General features: G+C 47.4%; 1 protein-coding gene across 1 annotated transcript in view; it reads left to right on the top strand.

Annotated features, from left to right (window-relative positions):
• Positions 1-20,231, top strand: part of LONP1 (lon peptidase 1, mitochondrial) — a 327,100-nt gene that overhangs the window by 271,335 nt on the left and 35,534 nt on the right. Inside the window, exon 17 of the mRNA XM_040417757.1 lies at positions 2,387-2,551. Coding sequence (XP_040273691.1) covers positions 2,387-2,551 — 165 coding nt within the window. The remainder of the gene's footprint in view (positions 1-2,386; positions 2,552-20,231) is intronic.

Genomic DNA, 20,231 nt, shown 5'->3' with positions numbered 1-20,231 from the left:
GTAATATATTTTCCTCAAAAAGCATTTTATATTAAAAAAATCCGATTTAAATAAAAAAATCCGTTTTTTTTTTTTTTTTTTTTAAATCATTAATTTTTATCCACCCTGGTAGGAACCGACACCCTTGAATGGTGCAGGGAAACGCATTTGGACATATCCCAATATCTAGAACATCATATCTGTTCTTCTGTTGAAGGCATTAAGTACTGTCTTTTGATGTAGCATTTTTTATATGTCTGGTTATATTTATTATTTATCTGTACCTGGACCACAGACATCTGACGATTAACTGATCTTCGTAATAGATCTCTTTAGGTCGTGGTATATATTTCTTGTCAGGGACATATAGGGCATGTAGGAGGTTCCTGACACAGGATCGCTCCTATCAGGGCGGCCATTCCGTTTTTTGCAAGCAGGGTTTACTAGTCTATAGGGCAAGCGCTGAGGGTTAGTTATCTCTTCCTTTCTGCAGTATTGACCAATTTACCCAGCCCAAATGAATTCTTATTTGCACTTATTGGTGTATTTTAATGAACATTATTAAAGGTTCTTTTACACTGGTGAAGGTGCTCTGTGTTTTAAAGTGTTCCAGCAGAGTTGACCCTTATAAAACGTAACTTTTAATCTTGGATAATTAATACAAGGAACCCACCACAGTGGATCACCAGTGTAATCTGTGAAGGAAAGATAGTGCTCAGATACAAATAAGATAATTATAGATACCTACACAGGGTACCCAGCCCTTGAGGCGGTCATGCAGATAGACCTAACCAGGGAACAGATTGGGGAGTGTCAGATGTCTCGCCTATCCCTGCACTCACCCTGAATTAGACCTCAGCCCAGGGACGTCTCCTGATGGTGGGGACTCCCTGTCCTCTAACCTGGACTGACTGCCCTTAGTGCACCCTGCTGCTAACATACGGTAAAGGGGTACCCTATGATAAGACAGAATCTGTGTCACGGGTTCATAGTGTCACCCGTGATGAACAGCAACCCATGTAGATAAATAAGTCCCCGGTGATACCACGTGACCGTAAGTTATCCTTCCGGAGTCCCAGCGCGCGCAGATTGAACATCTGAACACGGGGGTACTTATTGGGATCGAGTAGGTAGTACAGTGTGTGACGATCGGGAGGAGCTGGATGGTATTAGAACGCGAGGTACTGAGAGTACTGGACCTTCACTTAGTATAGCAAGTTGTATCCCATGTCGACATTGCAATGATTCATTATCTCTTCACAGCTTCGGGCAGACTGTTGGCCCCTTATCCTTGTGGGCTTCTGGTTTAATTTACCTCATGCTTTGAGCTAAGTAAGTGTTGTACCTGGGGTAATCAATGGTAACTATCTTCAATCTCTCCCCCTGATACATGTGTATCTATTATTTACAGGTGGGACTTATCTGTTGTTCCCCATGGTCCTGTGTTCACACCAGTATCCTCGTTATCTGGCTGCGGATCCTCCGTTTATATATGAGTATATCTCACTTGATCATGTATTGACAGTTTTTGCCCATTACTGGTTTTATACCACCCCCTGATGAACCTATGAATAGGGGAAACGAGTCGGGGTTGAGTGTACAAAGCCAAGGGAGGTATTGTTTTTGGTGCTGAAGGTGAGATCCACACCCCAGCACCTTTCTAAATTATTTATCTACATGGGTTGCTGTTAATCACGGGTGACACTATGAACCCGTAACAGAGATTCTGTCTTATCATGGGGTACCCCTTTACCGTATGTTAGCAGCAGGGTGCAGTAAGGGCAGTCAGTCCAGGTTCGAGGACAGGGAGTCCCCACCATCAGGAGACGTCCCTGGGCTGAGGTCTAATTCAGGGTGAGTGCAGGGATAGGTGAAACATCTGACACTCCCCAATCTGTGCCCTGGTTACGTCTATTTGCATGACCGCCTCAAGGGCTGGGTACCCAGTGTAGGTATCTATAATTATCTTATTTGTATCTGAGCACTATCTTTCCTTCACAGATTACACTGGTGAACCACTGTGGTGGGTTCCTTGTATTAATTATCTAAGATTAAAAGTTACGTTTTATAAGGGTCAACTCTGCTGGAACACTTTCGATTTTTTGATCCCATTATAAGCATTTATAAATTCGCTTGATGTGTATGCTCTGTGTTTTATTAAGTAAATGACACTAGTGATCGATTGGGACTTCTGATGTCCTTATTTATCAGACCTGTAAATAACAGTTTTTATTTTTCGACAGTTTTTATAAATCTGCTCCAGTGACCCTATTTATTTTATTTTTTTTCTTTTGGCATGTAGTGTACATGCTGTGTTTATCTTTGAACTCAGATACACATTTCTAACCTCATTACAATCTAATTTTTGTAAAATGCAGATCATAGTAATTTTCTTTGTTCTGTCTAGGGCGCTACACCGAAGGATGGGCCTAGTGCAGGCTGCACAATTGTTACTGCACTGCTGTCACTTGCTTTGGGACATCCAGCTCGTCAAAATGTGGCAATGACTGGAGAGGTGTCACTGACTGGGAAAATCCTGCCTGTAGGTGGTATCAAAGAAAAAACAATAGCTGTAAGTATGCAGATATCTATTAGTTCTTCCATTATTTACTGCATTTTTACCATATTGCCTAGAGACACAGAGAAGCTTCATGCCTAAAATTATGTCAGTGGTTTTATTGTGTTGTGCGATACTTCTTCACAATAGTTATTGGCTGAATGAGGATATCTTCTCCAAATTCCATATCAGCATGCTTATTTACTGCTGAGATAAGCTACTGTCAGGTATACTGTATTTTAAATGCTGAACTAGATTTTCCCTAAATGAAACATAGATATAGGAGGCACACTGTGTGTCCTCCATGCACTTGAGAATAGGGATGCACAACCCATGGCCTGCTACCATCTGGACACAGACATGTAAACAGAGATATCATTTCATATTTCCAATGCTGAGACATTCTAGCAGCATGATATGTTTTGTGTTCCATGTCTTTGTATGGGAGAAGGCTTCAAGTGACAACCAAGAGTGTTTATACAGTAACATCCGAGGTGTGATACATGAACTTCTGTTCCCCTTCCTCACCAATCTGAGAACATTTAAAGAGTAACTAAACCTTTGAGTAATTTTTTTATATTAATTCCCTAATGCCCTTATAAAAGTTTTTGTAATATACTTTATTAATGGATTTAGTATTTTTATTCCACTTTTCCCTACTTAACCCCTTAAGGACTCAGCCCTATTTCACCTTAAGGACTTGGCCATTTTTTGCAAATCTGACCAGTGTCACTTTCAGTACTGATAACTTTAAAACGCTTTGACTTATCCAGGCCGTTCTGAGATTGTTTTTTCGTCACATATTGTACTTCATGACACTGCTAAAATTGGGTCAAAAAAGTTTTTTGCATAAAAAAATACCATATTTCCCCAAAATTTAAAAAAATTTGCAAATTTCAAAGTTTCAGTTTCTCTACTTCTGTAATACATAGCAATACCCCCAAAAATTGTGATGACTTTACATTCCCCATATGTCTACTTCATGTTTGCAGCATTTTGGGAATGATATTTTATTTTTTGGGGATGTTACAAGGCTTAGAAGTTTAGAAGCAAATCTTGAAATTTTTCAGAAATTTACAAAAACCCAATTTTTAGGGACCCCTACAGGTCTGAAGTCACTTTGCGAGGCTTACATAATAGAAACCGCCCAAAAATGACCCCATTCTATAAACTACACCCCTCAAGGTATTCAAAACTGATTTTACAAACTTCGTTAACCCTTTAGGTGTTGCACAAGAGTTTATAAATGGGGATGAAATTTGAGAATTTCATTTTTTTGTCTAATTTTCCATTTTAACCCATTTTTTCCACTAACAAAGCAAGGGTTAACAGCCAAACAAGACTGTATCTTTATTGCCCTGACTCTGCCGTTTACAGAAACACCCCATATGTGGCCGTAAACTACTGTACGGGCACACAGTAGGGCGTAGAGGGAAAGGTGCGCCGTATGGTTTTTGGAAGCCAGATTTTGCTGGACTGGTTTTTTGACACCATGTCCGATTTGAAGCCCCCCTGATGCACTCCTAGAGTAGAAACTCCAAAAAAGTGACCCCATTTTAGAAACTACACCCCTCAAGGTATTCGAAACTGATTTTACAAACTTTGTTAACCCTTTAGGTGTTGCACAAGATTTAATGGAAAATAGAGATACAATTTAAAAATTTCACTTTTTTGGCAGATTTTCCATTTTAATATTTTTTTTTCCAGTTACAAAGCAAGGGTTAACAGCCAAACAAAACTCATTATTTATGGCCCTGATTCTGTAGTTTACAGAAACACCCCATATGTGGTCGTAAACAGCTGTACGGGCACACGGCAGGGCGCAGAAGGAAAGGAATGCCATACGGTTTTTGGAAGGCAGATTTTGCTGGACTGGTTTTTTTGACACCATGTCCCATTTGAAGCCCCCCTGATGCACCCCTAGAGTAGAAACTCCAAAAAAGTGACCCCATTTTAGAAACTACGGGATAGGGTGGCAGTTTTGTTGGTACTAGTTTAGGGTACATATGATTTTTGGTTGCTCTATATTACACTTTTTTGTGCGGCAAGGTAACAAGAAATAGATTTTTTGGCACGTTTTTATTTTTTGTTATTTACAACATTCATCTGACAGGTTAGATCATGTGGTAATTTTATAGAGCAGGTTGTCACGGACGTGGCGATACCTAATATGTATACAATTTTTTTTATTTATGTAAGTTTTACACAATGATTTCATTTAAAAAAAAAAAAAATGTTTGTGTCTCCATAGTCTAAGAGCCATAGTTTTTTCAGTTTTTGGGCGATTATCTTAAGTAGGGTCTCATTTTTTGCGGGATGAGATGACGGTTTGATTGGCACTATTTTGGGGTGCATATAACTTTTTGATTGCTTGCTATTACACTTTTTTTGACGTAAGATGACAAAAAATGGCTTTTTTTACACCGTTTTTATTTTTTTTACGGTGGTCACCTGAGGGGTTAGGTCATGTGATATTTTTATATAGCCGGTCGATACAGACGCGTCGATACCTAATATGTATACTTTTTTTTTATTTATTTAAGTTTTACACAATGATTTCATTTTTGAAACATAAAAAATCATGTTTTAGTGTTTCCATAGTCTAAGAGCCATAGTTTTTACAGTTTTTGGGCGATTATCTTGGGTAGGGTATGATTTTTGCGGGATGAGATGACTGTTTGGTACTATTTTGGCGTACATGCGACTTTTTTGATCACTTTTATTACCTTTTTTGGTAAGTAAGGTGGGCAAAATTTCAATTTTCTCATAGTTTTTATTTTTTTATTTTTATGGTGTTCACCGTGCGGGGAAAGTAAAATGACCGTTTTATAGATCAGGTAGTTACGGACGTGGCGATACCTAATATGTGTAGTGTATTTTATTTTTTTTATTCAGTGATAAATGTTTTTTTTTTTTTTATCTTAACTTTTTTCACTTTTTTTTACATTTATTTTTGACCCAGACCCACTTGGTTCTTGAAGATCCAGTGGGTCTGATGTCTGTATAATACAGTACAGTACAATATATATTGTACTGTACTGTATTTTACTTACACTTTGTCTGAACAGATCTCTGCCTTTTAGCACAGATCTGTTCAGCACCATGGACAGCAGGATGCCTGAGACGGCGTCCTGTTGCCATGGGAACCTTCCCCGTCTGCTCAGTAGTGTTCCGAACTTCGCAGACGGGGAAGGGTAAGGACGGGGCTGTCGGGGGGCTCTCTCCCTCTCCCATCGGGGGGCTGCTGTGCCTTTGCAGCCCCCCGATGGGAGAGGGAGGGAGCTCCCTGAGCTGCTAACCTTTTCCATACAGCGGTCCGTACGGACCGCTGTATGGAAAGGGTTAAACGGCTGACATCGCATCACCGGTGGCAGCCGTTTATACCAGGGTGCCAGCAATGTGCTGGCACCCTGGTATACCCACTATAAGCCAACGATTATTCAAGGGGAGGCGGGCGGGGGATCGCGATCCCGCCTGCCGCACCGCCTGCGACACCCCCCCTGCACCACCCGCCCACATAATATCATTCAGGGGTGCAGGGGGGGTTAATAAAACGTAATTTCGGGCATTTTAACGTTTGATCCCTGCGGTCTGATCAGAATCGGCTAAAAGCGCAGCAAACCGCAGGTCTGAATTGACCTGCGGTTTGCTGCGATCGCCGATACGGGGGGGGGGGGGTCACATGACCCCCCTCGGCGTTGTGACAGGATGCCGGCTGAATGATTTCAGCCGGCATCCTGTTCGGATTAACCCCCGGGGCGCCGCAATCTTATTTTAAACTCATGACGTACCGGTACGTCATGGGTCCTTAAGGACTCGGGACCCATGCCGTACCGATACGTCCTAAGTCCTTAAGGGGTTAAAACACAGCTTATTGATGCTCCTGCCCGTGCCCCCCGGATGCTTATTAACTCCTGGCATAGCACATTGGTGCCCTTTACCCATGTGATATGCCAGGATTAGCGGAGCAGGCTCCTTCTCCCTGCTTCACTAAGCTAAGAGAACTGCATGCCAGCTCTCCCAGTTAGGGCTCATGCACACAAACTGCACTACCTGGAGGATATCCCGCCTTCTCAGGGACAGGAAACAACTGTGAGATCAGCCAATAAAAGGCCCCCTCCCTCTTGCCTCTCCAGTGGTTTCCTGTCCCTCTGATCAGCAGAATTGTGGATCAGCGTTTGTCACTCTGCCTTTTGGTTTGTAGTCCCGGCTTTGCTGTAGGGCCGCTGCAGGAGGAGGGGGCTCGGGGCAAGTGAGTATGCTCCTCCCTCCTCTCGGTGTAAATCCGGCGTGTGTCGGTAACCCCTGGGCTTCCTGTCCCGTGTTCCTGTGGGACTGGCGGATCTGTGGTAAAGGGGGCGCTCTTAGGGCCTGGGAACGCTCCCATCGACCCCCTGACCTGCCACAATGACGTCTGAGCGTGGAGCATTGGCACGCTGGGGGCGGGGCGCAGACGTCATCGCGCCTACCAGGAAGTAAAGGAGGAACACCGGTGTAGCGTTATACTACCCTACCTCGTGAGATTTCCCTACCCTATGACTTCCTGTCGCATCGGCGATGACGTATGGAGGCGTGTCTTTGGTTTTACTATGTGCGCATGCGCAAAAGGCCAGTCTAGGGAAAAGCTCATTGCCGATTTCAGCAGCACACTGGGACACTGCGCATGCGTCGGGGAGCCGAGGTAGGGAAAAATTACGGCCCAGTGCGCAAGCGCGGTTAACTCATGAAAATCCACCCGATATACGCGCCTGCGCAGTGTGGGGGTAGGGAAAAATTACGTCCCAGTGCGCAAGCGCCGAGGGTAGTATAAATATCTATTTCAAAAGCGCTTTTAACCCTTTGCAGGAGCAATTGTCATATTGGTTCTTGAGTGATTGTTCTCTTATATATAGGTTCTATTATATAGGGGGTCTGTCTGCACAGTATATGGGGGGGGGGTCTGTCTGCACAGTATATGGGGGGGGTCTGTCTGCACAGTATATGGGGGGGGTCTGTCTGCGCAGTATATGGGGGGGGGTCTGTCTGCGCAGTATATGGGGGGGTCTGTCTGCGCAGTATATGGGGGGGTCTGTCTGCGCAGTATATGGGGGGGGTCTGTCTGCGCAGTAAATGGGGGGGGGGGGTCTGTCTGCACAGTATATGGGGGGGGCTGTCTGCACAGTATATGGGGGGGGTCTGTCTGCGCAGTATATGGGGGGGTCTGTCTGCGCAGTATATGGGGGGGTCTGTCTGCGCAGTATATGGGGGGGTCTGTCTGCGCAGTATATAGGGGGGTCTGTCTGTAATCGCAGTATATGGGGGGGGTCTGTCTGCGCAGTATATGGGGGGGTCTGTCTGCGCAGTATATGGGGGGGGGTCTGTCTGCGCAGTATATGGGGGGGGTCTGTCTGCGCAGTATATGGGGGGGGGGGGTCTGTCTGCGCGGTATATGGGGGGGGGTCTGTCTGCGCAGTATATGGGGGGGGTCTGTCTGCGCAGTCAGGGCCGGCGTCATAACCCGGCATCCCCGGGCAAGTGCCGGGGCCCAATGCTCCTGGGGGGGCCCACTGAGCTGCTATGAGCACTTCCATCAATACAGATGGGAGCTCTCACTGCTGTCATTTCACATACGCAGTACCCCTCTGGTGGGCCCTCTGAGCTGCAGAGACTCAGGACACGCCCCCTCTACACAGGACACATGCTGCCTGAGGAGACTGGAGAGAGACCGCAGGGCTGGAGCTGGAGCAGAGAAGTGTGGAGACAGTCTGTGAGTCTGCACTGTGACTGTCTCTTCTCTGTGGGACAGAAGGAAAGGGGGGGGGGGGGGGGGGGACACTGCTGCTTCATTCTATTTAGTTGTGTTACTGTTTTATTAAGCTGATTGTCTCCATGACACCTGCCCCCCCCCCCCCATATCCTGTCCTATATCACCCTTATGGAGCCCCTGCCGTCTCCTTTCCTCCCTCATGTATCCAGAGCTCCTGTCCCACCCTCCTATCTCCTATTGCTGCCCTGCACAGACCTCCTGCCACTACTTGTATGAATCCCCCTCAGAGCCCCTTCAACCTACTTGCTGTGTCCACCCCTCCTGTCCATCCAGGGCCCCGGGCCCCTGTCTCACTCCTCTGCCTCTCATTATGGTGGCATCTGAACCGCATTCACCATAAGGACCTTCTGACATCACAGGGTCATGTGACTGTGCCCCCCACCCCGTACTGTGCCCCTTTATACCCTGCATTGTGCCCTCTTACCACACTCTGTGCAGTGCCCATAGTCATTCCCTGTACTGTGCCCTCTTATACCCTTTTATCCGGTCACTGTATGGTGGTTTTATCCTTGTATGGCGGTGTTATCACTATATGGCGGTGTTATCACTATATGGCGGTGTTATCACTATATGGCGGTGGTATCCAATAACTGGATGGCCATAACTGTATCCCTTTCTGCCCACACCACTTTTTTTAGACCTGGCATGAGCGGGAAAAGATACAGATTGCGGTGTTAAGGACCTTTGCGCCACAATCTGTGTCAGAAATACGCCTAATATAGACGTATTTCTATATAATAAATGACCCCCTAATTGTATTATTATTCGGGGGGTGGGGCTAATATCTTTATATTATATAGATTCTAGTGTATTATACTGTGCCCTGTATTTTCCAGTAGAAAATGATCCTTGGGAAACACAGTCCTAATCCCTGACCACCAGGACCAGGTAGCGCTCTGTCAGTACATGGCGGCCTCCCCTCTCCTCCATGCTGCTCCGCTGTGTACTGGTGCTTATTCTGACACACGGGCTGGGTTCACATCACATTTTTGCCATCCATTTAATGCATACTGAAAATGTATGCATTGACAGATGCCTCAGACTGATGCCGTATAGTGGCGTCCGTTCACCATACAGTTCCATGGTAAAAAAACATATACGTTAACGTATGCATTTTTTACTTGACTCTGCAGGATACAAAAACGTGGAGTGCTGCACATGTGTATACATCAAACCGATAGGAAAAACGTAATGTGAACACACATTGGGGGGAGGGGGGCGTACTAAATTTCGCTGTGGGGCCCAGTCAGTTCTAGCTCCATCACTGCACATCTCCTTCTCTCCTCCAGGCCTGGCTCACTGCTGCAGCGGGCCGCCGTAGAGAAGGAGCGCAGGGAGCTGCGGTTAGTGAATGACAGGACCACCAGCTCCCCTGCAATGATAGGTATGTGAGGGGGCCACTGAGGGGTCATTCATCACACTGTGAGGGTCCCTTACACAGTATATTGACTCCCAGTGCCCCCCATTTAGTATAATGATCCCCATTGACCCTCCATTTAGCATAATGACCACCAGAGCCCCCATTAAATATAATAACCCCTCGTGTCCCCTCCATACAGTATAACCCCCAGTGTGGAGGCGACTGGGGGTCATTATTCTGAATGGAGGGCCACTGTGGGGTCATTATACTGTGAGGGCCCTTTACATAGTATAATGACCCCCAGTGTCCCCCATTTAGTATAATGATCACCAATGACCCTCCATTCAGTATAATGACCCCCAGAGCCCCCTCCATACAGTATTCCCCCCGTGTGGGGGCTACTGGGGGTCATTCAGGGCCGGCTCCAGGTTCATGTGAGGAGCTGGGAGCTGCGGTTAGTGAATGACAGGACCACCAGCTCCCCTGCAATGATAGGTATGTGAGGGGGCCACTGGGGGGTCATTCATCACACTGTGAGGGTCCCTTACACAGTATAATGACTCCCAGTGCCCCCCATTTAGTATAATGATCCCCATTGACCCTCCATTTAGCATAATGACCACCAGAGCCCCCATTAAATATAATAACCCCTCGTGTCCCCTCCATACAGTATAACCCCCAGTGTGGGGGCGACTGGGGGTCATTATTCTGAATGGAGGGCCACTGTGGGGTCATTATACTGTGAGGGCCCTTTACATAGTATAATGACCCCCAGTGTCCCCCATTTAGTAATGATCACCAATGACCCTCCATTCAGTATAAATACCCCCAGAGCCCCCTCCATACAGTATTCCCCCAGTGTGGGGGCTACTGGGGGTCATTATTCTAAATGGGGGCGACTGGGGGTTATTATTCTGAATGCAGGGCCACAGGTGGTCATTATACAGTGGGGGGGGAATTGGGGGTTCATTATACTGTGTGAAGGGCCACTAGTAGTCATTATACTGTATAGGGGCCACTGGGGGTCATTATACCGTGTAGGAGCCACAGGGGGACATGTCAATGTAAAAAAATGCCTCATGGGGGCCCACTGGGATTTATCGCCCAAGGGCCCACATGAACCTGGAGCCGGCCCTGTGCGCAGTATATGGGGGGGGGTCTGTCTGCGCAGTATATGGGGGGGGGGGGTCTGTCTGCGCAGTATATGGGGGGGGGGGGTCTGTCTGCGCAGTATATGGGGGGGGTCTGTCTGCGCAGTATATGGGGGGGGGGTCTGTCTGCGCAGTATATGGGGGGGGGTCTGTCTGCGCAGTATATGGTGGGGGGTCTGTCTGCGCAGTATATGGGGGTCTGTCTGCGCAGTATATGGGGGGGTCTGTCTGCGCAGTATATGGGGGGGTCTGTCTGCGCAGTATATAGGGGGTCTGTCTGTAATCGCAGTATATGGGGGGGGTCTGTCTGCGCAGTATATGGGGGGGGTCTGTCTGCGCAGTATATGGGGAGGTCTGTCTGCGCAGTATATGGGGGGGGGTCTGTCTGCGCAGTATATGGTGGGGGTCTGTCTGCGCAGTATATGGGGGGGGGGTCTGTCTGCGCAGTATATGGGGGGGGGGTCTGTCTGCGCAGTATATGGGGGGGGTCTGTCTGCGCAGTATATGGGGGGGGTCTGTCTGCGCAGTATATGGGGGGGGTCTGTCTGCGCAGTATATGGGGGGGGGGGTCTGTCTGCGCAGTATATGGGGGGGGGGGTCTGTCTGCGCAGTATATGGGGGGGGTCTGTCTGCGCAGTATATGGGGGGGGGGTCTGTCTGCGCAGTATATGGGGGTCTGTCTGCGCAGTATATGGGGGTCTGTCTGCGCAGTATATGGGGGTCTGTCTGCGCAGTATATTGGGTGGTGTCCGCCCAGTATATTGAAGTTGTGGGGTCTACGCAGTTTATTGGTGGGCTATCTACGCAGTATATGGGGGTCATCTACGCAGTATATTGTGTGTGTCTGCACAGTATATTTGAGTGGTCTGCGCAGCATATTGGTCTACTTTCTGTGCAGTATATGGGGGGCTATCTACGCAGTATATTGAAGTTGTCTGCGCAATATATTGGGGTCTGTCTGTGCAGTATATTGGGGTCTGTCTGTGCAGTATATTGGGGTCTGTCTGTGCAGTATATTGGGGTCTGTCTGTGCAGTATATTGGGGGATGGATGTGCAGCATATTGGGGGGGGGGGGGCAGTGTACTATATTTGTGGCCTGTGCGTTAGATGTGGAGCTGTGCAGCATTTGTGGCCTGTGTGTTCCATGTGTACAACCCTATTTTTACAAAAAATAAAAATAAATTCCCAGCCAGAGGGACGGCCCCACATCTGCCACCAAATCCGTCGCTCACTGGATTCAGTCATCTTCGTCTCTGTGTGTCTCCCACAGTCTGTGTGTCTGTCTGCTGTGTATATGTGGACCGTCTGCATGCACTGCGTCTGTTCTGCCATTTACTCTAACCAGTTTTTTTTTTGTTTGTTTTTTGTGTGTCACAACTCTGACCAGCATGTTCTCCTATGGAACACGAAGTACCTGAGGTGGAATGAAGAAGCCCATGTTGAGGCCCGCGCCCCCGGCTGGAGCATTGAAGGGGCATCTGACAGGTGACAAGCTGCTCCTGTTTGCACCGCTACTTCAGCATTGTGTACTGTGATCACCGCGAGTTCACAGGTCGGCAACCATAGGCCGTCCACATGCTGTGAATTACATCTCCCATCATGCTGGCAAAGCAGTATGGGAGGTGTAGTCCAAAACATCTGGAATACCAAATGCGTATGAATGAAAAGCATGGTGTGTGACTGGTCAGTAACAAGGGTTGGAGCCTTGACGTGGCGTTACTGCTCACATGTGTATCCATCTGCCAATTCAACCAATGTGAGTGACTGTAATACTGATGAGGTAACTAAATGCTGTGACGATGGAGAATTAAACCGTGACCGTATCTCCTACACACTGCTTACACAGTGACCGTATCTCCTACACACTGCTTACACCGTGACCGTATCTCCTACACACTGCTTACACAGTGACCGTATCTCCTACACACTGCTTACACCGTGACCGTATCTCCTACACACTGCTTACACTGTGACCGTATCTCCTACACACTGCTTACACTGTGACCGTGTCTCCTACACACTGCTTACACTGTGACCGTATCTCCTACACACTGCTTACACCGTGACCGTATCTCCTACACACTGCTTACACCGTGACCGTATCTCCTACACACTGCTTACACCGTGACCGTATCTCCTACACACTGCTTACAGTGACCGTATCTCCTACACACTGCTTACACCGTGACCGTATCTCCTACACACTGCTTACACTGTGACCGTATCTCCTACACACTGCTTACACTGTGACCGTATCTCCTACACACTGCTTACACTGTGACCGTATCTCCTACACACCGCTTACACTGTGACCGTATCTCCTACACACCGCTTACACTGTGACCGTATCTCCTACACACTGCTTACACTGTGACCGTATCTCCTACACACTGCTTACACTGTGACCGTATCTCCTACACACTGCTTACACTGTGACCGTATCTCCTTCACAATTATGTCTGGTTTCAGCTCTGATCACGGACCGCACCTTTTGGACTCTTGTACACGACTATATGCACTAACACATGTATAGTGTTAGTTAACGGGCCATATTGATGGTGCGTACAGGAGTACATGGCATCATGATGTTGTTCATGTTGTGCCTCACAATGGGCTATTGTCCCGCATTCATATGATCTATTCTCTATTCGTGCTAAGCAATAGTCCCACCTGAAGCTCGACTTGCACAGCATCATTGTCATCTATGATTGTGTGCACTCCTGTTGGCACGATCAATGCCAGTGCGGGACATAAGGCCCTCTTGAAGGTAATACAGTTGTGTGAAAGAGGCCTTAAAATGGGTTTTCTCATCTCAGACAATAGGGGCGTATCGCTTGGATATGCCCCCATTGTCTTATAGCTGCTGTTTCCCGCACCTATATTGAGAACTGGTCCCCGAAATTGGAGTATGGTGCAATGCGCATGCTCTGCCACCCTCCATTCTTTTCTATCTGAGTTGTGGATTAGCAAACAGTGGTCGACGGGCCCCATTAAATCTGGTGTCCTCCAGCCACAGCGCTACCTGCTCCGTTCTCAATATAGGTGCGTGTCCCATCGGTGGTATCCACACCTATCAGACAATGGTTGCATATTCAAGCGATATGCCACCATTGATTGGAATACCCCTTTAACAGCAGTTAGTCCCTTGTGCGTCCATTGTGGTAATCACACTAGTTATGTCATAGCGTCATAGGGAAATCATTAATCAAACTGTTAAATTACCATTTGTTAATGAATTCCTGATGATGCTGATGGACCGTGACTCCCACAAGGGCTCGTATGAAAAGGGGCAAGATTGAACAACGAACAAGCATTTGCTGTTCACGTGCCAATCATAGGGTCTGCGATCAATAAAGAGCCAAAAGATCGCTCATTATTGATTGTATTGTTCATGGTTCACCTTTGGCAATAATGTCGTTTTGGGAAAAAAATAAAAATAACAAGGCCTTTTTAATAAACGTACAGTAGTGACCCAATGGTAGTTTTAATGTCACCGCAGCGGGAGTGCCAAAGGTTACTGTTACCCTGTACTGGCCAATGAAAACACAAATACATTGAAGTTAACTATACATTTTTTAATTTTTGGATAAATTACAATATATCCATAAAAAAATAAAAATAAAATATATACATACTATAAAAAAAATAATGAAATTTTGAGGGGAGTTGGACTGTCGGGTAGGTGGTCTGGAGCTGGCAATGGTAGCCCCCCTGTCCTCTTTATTCTCTGAGCTAAAAATACAGTCCACAAGAAAGGATGCAGGTTGAAATTGCGGGTTGTATAAGGGTCTGAGGAGGAGGAGGGGACCCGAGCATGTGTAGAGGTGGGGGGGGGAATAGTGGTACGGAGAAGTAGAATAAGAGACAGAAGGGAACACATGCTCGGGGGCTGGGAATGGGAAGGTTGTCGGTAATTGTCACTGGTGTGGGATGGGGTTGTGGGGGCCAATTTCTGTGACACATTCTCTAGCCTGATATTAAACTCATGCAACTGCTCGGGCGTCATTGAGTCCATCAAATTGATTCTGCTTACCCCATAATGGTAGTTAGGGCTGCATTGGATCGCCGACTCTGCTCCCTCCCAGCGGCGAATCAAGGCAGCACTAAACTCCTTCTGATGTTTGTCCAAACCTTCTACAGTGTTGGAAACAACCTCTACAAGGTCCACATAATCATTTTGCTTTGGCACACCGGATCTCTGCCTGCTCAGCAGGGCTCTTAAATTTGGATCTCAACCTAAGAGCCTCTGTTGAGCAGATGGATCCGGTAGGGGACCCGGATTCTCCCGAGCAGATGCAGGAGTGACAGGAGGGCTGGCATTGGCGATCCATTCATTTTCCGCATCAGGAGGTTGTTCAGTCTCCAGAGCGCTGCTCTTAGTTCTGTATGAAAAAAATAAAATAAATAAAACTGACCTTTAAAAACACCATCCATGTCTGATGCTACGTCTACATTACACCATAAGTGTGCTGTCCAAAACAGGGGAGCCAAACGCTCTGCTGTTAGACAGTCCCTTAAATTACATTTCTGTTTACATTTTATTTACATTTCTTTTAAAAAAATATATAATTTACCTTCTTTGTGCCATTGTGCGTCGTCGTAAACCGTCGTCGACATCCTATGCACTGCAACTCCAAGAACTGTCAGTAAGCAGCTGAGACTTTTAGGAGGGTGCACGGGTCTAGTTAATAAATATTACTAATCAATTAAAGAACTACATGAGAAAATGGATAACCGTGATTGATATGAGGGGTGCCTGGTGCTGTCCCATTATTACGGTATAAATATGAGGGGGGATATAGTGCAGAGCAGGAGGAGGGGAACTGAGGGGACTGGATATACTGCGCAGACAGCCCCCCAACCATATACTGCGCAGACAGCCCCCCAACCATATACTGCGCAGACAGCCCCCCAAACATATACTGCGCAGACAGCCCCCCAAACATATACTGCGCAGAGGGGACTGGATCACCGTGATTGATGGGAGGGGGCACAATATATAGGGAGATCTACACAGACACCACCCCCAATATACTGCACAGATCTCCCTATATAATGTGCAGACACCCCCCGCAATAGCAGTATATTGCGGGGGGTGTCTGCGCAGATCTCCCTATATAATGTGCCCCCTCCTATCAATATTATCCTATCAGTATATTGCAGACACCACCCCTGCAATATACTCCACAGAGGGGACTGGAACACCGTGATTGATAGGAGGGGGTATATAGTGCACTGAGGGGGTATAGATTGTGAGGTTGGTAAAAATAAAATATTTTGTTACCTTGTGTCCTGGTAAGCCTTCGATGACTGATGCACTAACAGGATGGTGAGAGGGTGATAATTGTAGATGAGTAATATATAGGTTTTCAAACCTGCAGTATGAGAGAACAATCAATCAAGAACCAGCTCCTATGAGAATAGCTCCTGAAAAAGGTAAAAGCGCTTTTTAAATGGATATTTATACTTACCCTCGGCGCTTCCCCACTGGAACATAATTTTTCCCTACCCTCACAATGCGCAGGTGCGTATATCGGGTGGATTTTAATGAGTTAACCGCGCTTGCGCACTGGGCCAAAATTTTTACCTACCTCTGCTCCCCGACGCCGGTGTGCTGCTGAAATCGGCAGTGAGATTTTACCTAGACTGTCCTTTTGCGCATGCGCAGATAGTGAAAACGAAGGCATGCCTCCAGACGTCATCTCTGATGCGACAGGAAGTAAGAGGGTAGGGAAATCTCACGAGGTAGGGTAATGTAACGCTACAGTGGCATATCGCTTGGATATGCAACCATTGTCTGATAGGTGTGGGTACCACCGATGGGACACGCACCTATATTGAGAACGGAGCAGGTAGCGCTGTGGCTGGAGGACACCAGATTTAATGGGGCCCGTCGACCACTGTTTGCTAATCCACAACTCAGATAGAAAAGAATGGAGGGTGGCAGAGCATGCGCATTGCGCCATACTCCAATTTCCGGGACCAGTTCTCAATATAGGTGCGGGAAACAGCAGCTATAAGACAATGGGGGCATATCCAAGCGATACGCCCCTATTGTCTGACATGAGAAAACCCATTTTAAGGCCTCTTTCACACAACTGTATTACCTTCAAGAGGGCCTTATGTCCCGCACTGGCATTGATCGTGCCAACAGGAGTGCACACAATCATAGATGACAATGATGCTGTGCAAGTCAAGCTTCAGGTGGGACTATTGCTTAGCACGAATAGAGAATAGATCATATGAATGCGGGACAATAGCCCATTGTGAGGCACAACATGAACAACATCATGATGCCATGTACTCCTGTACGCACCATCAATATGGCCCGTTAACTAACACTATACATGTGTTAGTGCATATAGTCGTGTACAAGAGTCCAAAAGGTGCGGTCCGTGATCAGAGCTGAAACCGGACATAATTGTGAAGGAGATTTGGTCACAGTGTAAGCAGTGTGTAGGAGATACGGTCACAGTGTAAGCAGTGTGTAGGAGATACGGTCACAGTGTAAGCAGTGTGTAGGAGATACGGTCACAGTGTAAGCGGTGTGTAGGAGATACGGTCACAGTGTAAGCAGTGTGTAGGAGATACGGTCACAGTGTAAGCAGTGTGTAGGAGATACGGTCATGGTGTAAGCAGTGTGTAGGAGATACGGTCACAGTGTAAGCAGTGTGTAGGAGATACGGTCACAGTGTAAGCAGTGTGTAGGAGATACGGTCACAGTGTAAGCAGTGTGTAGGAGATACGGTCACAGTGTAAGCAGTGTGTAGGAGATACGGTCACGGTGTAAGCAGTGTGTAGGAGATACGGTCACGGTGTAAGCAGTGTGTAGGAGATACGGTCACAGTGTAAGCAGTGTGTAGGAGATACGGTCACGGTGTAAGCAGTGTGTAGGAGATACGGTCACAGTGTAAGCAGTGTGTAGGAGATACGGTCACAGTGTAAGCAGTGTGTAGGAGATACGGTCACGGTGTAAGCAGTGTGTAGGAGATACGGTCACAGTGTAAGCAGTGTGTAGGAGATACGGTCACAGTGTAAGCAGTGTGTAGGAGATACGGTCACAGTGTAAGCAGTGTGTAGGAGATACGGTCACAGTGTAAGCAGTGTGTAGGAGATACGGTCACAGTGTAAGCAGTGTGTAGGAGATACGGTCACGGTGTAAGCAGTGTGTAGGAGATACGGTCACTGTGTAAGCAGTGTGAAGGAGATACGGTCACAGTGTAAGCAGTGTGTAGGAGATACGGTCACGGTGTAAGCAGTGTGTAGGAGATACGGTCACTGTGTAAGCAGTGTGTAGGAGATACGGTCACAGTGTAAGCAGTGTGTAGGAGATACGGTCACAGTGTAAGCAGTGTGTAGGAGATACGGTCACAGTGTAAGCAGTGTGTAGGAGATACGGTCACGGTGTAAGCAGTGTGTAGGAGATACGGTCACGGTGTAAGCAGTGTGTAGGAGATACGGTCACGGTGTAAGCAGTGTGTAGGAGATACGGTCACAGTGTAAGCAGTGTGTAGGAGATACGGTCACTGTGTAAGCAGTGTGTAGGAGATACGGTCACAGTGTAAGCAGTGTGTAGGAGATACGGTCACGGTGTAAGCAGTGTGTAGGAGATACGGTCACAGTGTAAGCAGTGTGTAGGAGATACGGTCACTGTGTAAGCAGTGTGTAGGAGATACGGTCACAGTGTAAGCAGTGTGTAGGAGATACGGTCACGGTGTAAGCAGTGTGTAGGAGATACGGTCACTGTGTAAGCAGTGTGTAGGAGATACGGTCACGGTTTAATTCTCCATCGTCACAGCATTTAGTTACCTCATCAGTATTACAGTCACTCACATTGGTTGAATTGGCACATGGATACACATGTGAGCAGTAACGCCACGTCAAGGCTCCAACCCTTGTTACTGACCAGTCACACACCATGCTTTTCATTCATACGCATTTGGTATTCCAGATGTTTTGGACTACACCTCCCATACTGCTTTGCCAGCATGATGGGAGATGTAATTCACAGCATGTGGACGGCCTATGGTTGCCGACCTGTGAACTCGCGGTGATCACAGTACACAATGCTGAAGTAGCGGTGCAAACAGGAGCAGCTTGTCACCTGTCAGATGCCCCTTCAATGCTCCAGCCGGGGGCGCGGGCCTCAACATGGGCTTCTTCATTCCACCTCAGGTACTTTGTGTTCCATAGGAGAACATGCTGGTCAGAGTTGTGACACACAAAAAACAAACAAACAAAAAACTGGTTAGAGTAAATGGCAGAACAGACGCAGTGCATGCAGACGGTCCACATATACACAGCAGACAGACACACAGACTGTGGGAGACACACAGAGACGGAGATGACTGAATCCAGTGAGCGACGGATTTGGTGGCAGATGTGGGGCCGTCGCTCTGGCTGGGAATTTATTTTTATTTTTTGTTAAACTAGGGTTGTACACATTGAACACACAGGCCACAAATGCTGCACAGCTCCACATCTAACGCACAGGCCACAAATATAGTACACTGCCCCCCCCCCCCCCAATATGCTGCACATCCATCCCCCAATATGCTGCACATCCATCCCCCAATATACTGCACAGACAGACCCCAATATACTGCACAGACAGACCCCAATATACTGCACAGACAGACCCCAATATATTGCGCAGACAACTTCAATATTCTGCGTAGATAGCCCCCCATATACTGCACAGAAAGTAGACCAATATGCTGCGCAGACCACTCAAATATACTGTGCAGACACACACAATATACTGCGTAGATAACCCCCCATATACTGCGTAGATAGCCCCCCAATAAACTGCGTAGACCCCACAACTTCAATATACTGGGCGGACACCACCCAATATACTGTGCAGACAGACCCCCATATACTGCGCAGACAGACCCCCCCCATATACTGCGCAGACAGACCCCCCCCATATACTGCGCAGACAGACCCCCCCCCCCCCATATACTGCGCAGACAGACCCCCCCCCAAATACTGCGCAGACAGACCCCCCCATATACTGCGCAGACTCCCCCCCCCATATACTGCGCAGACCCCCCCCCATATACTGTGCAGACAGACCCCCCCCCCCATATACTGTGCAGACAGACCCCCCCCATATACTGTGCAGACAGACCCCCCCCATATACTGTGCAGACAAACCTCCCCCATATACTGTGCAGACAGACCCCCCCATATACTGCGATTACAGACAGACCCCCATATACTGCGATTACAGACAGACCCCCCCCCATATACTGCGCAGACAGACCCCCCCCCATATACTGCGCAGACAGACCCCCCCCATATACTGCGCAGACAGACCCCCCCCCCCCCCCCCATATACTGCGCAGACAGACCCCCCTATATACTGTGCAGAC

The sequence above is a fragment of the Bufo bufo genome, chromosome 2, assembly GCF_905171765.1.
Source record: "Bufo bufo chromosome 2, aBufBuf1.1, whole genome shotgun sequence".
NCBI classification, from domain to species: Eukaryota; Metazoa; Chordata; class Amphibia; order Anura; family Bufonidae; genus Bufo; species Bufo bufo.
Note: the sequence above shows the minus strand (reverse complement) of the source record. Positions and strands in the feature narration are given on the sequence as shown.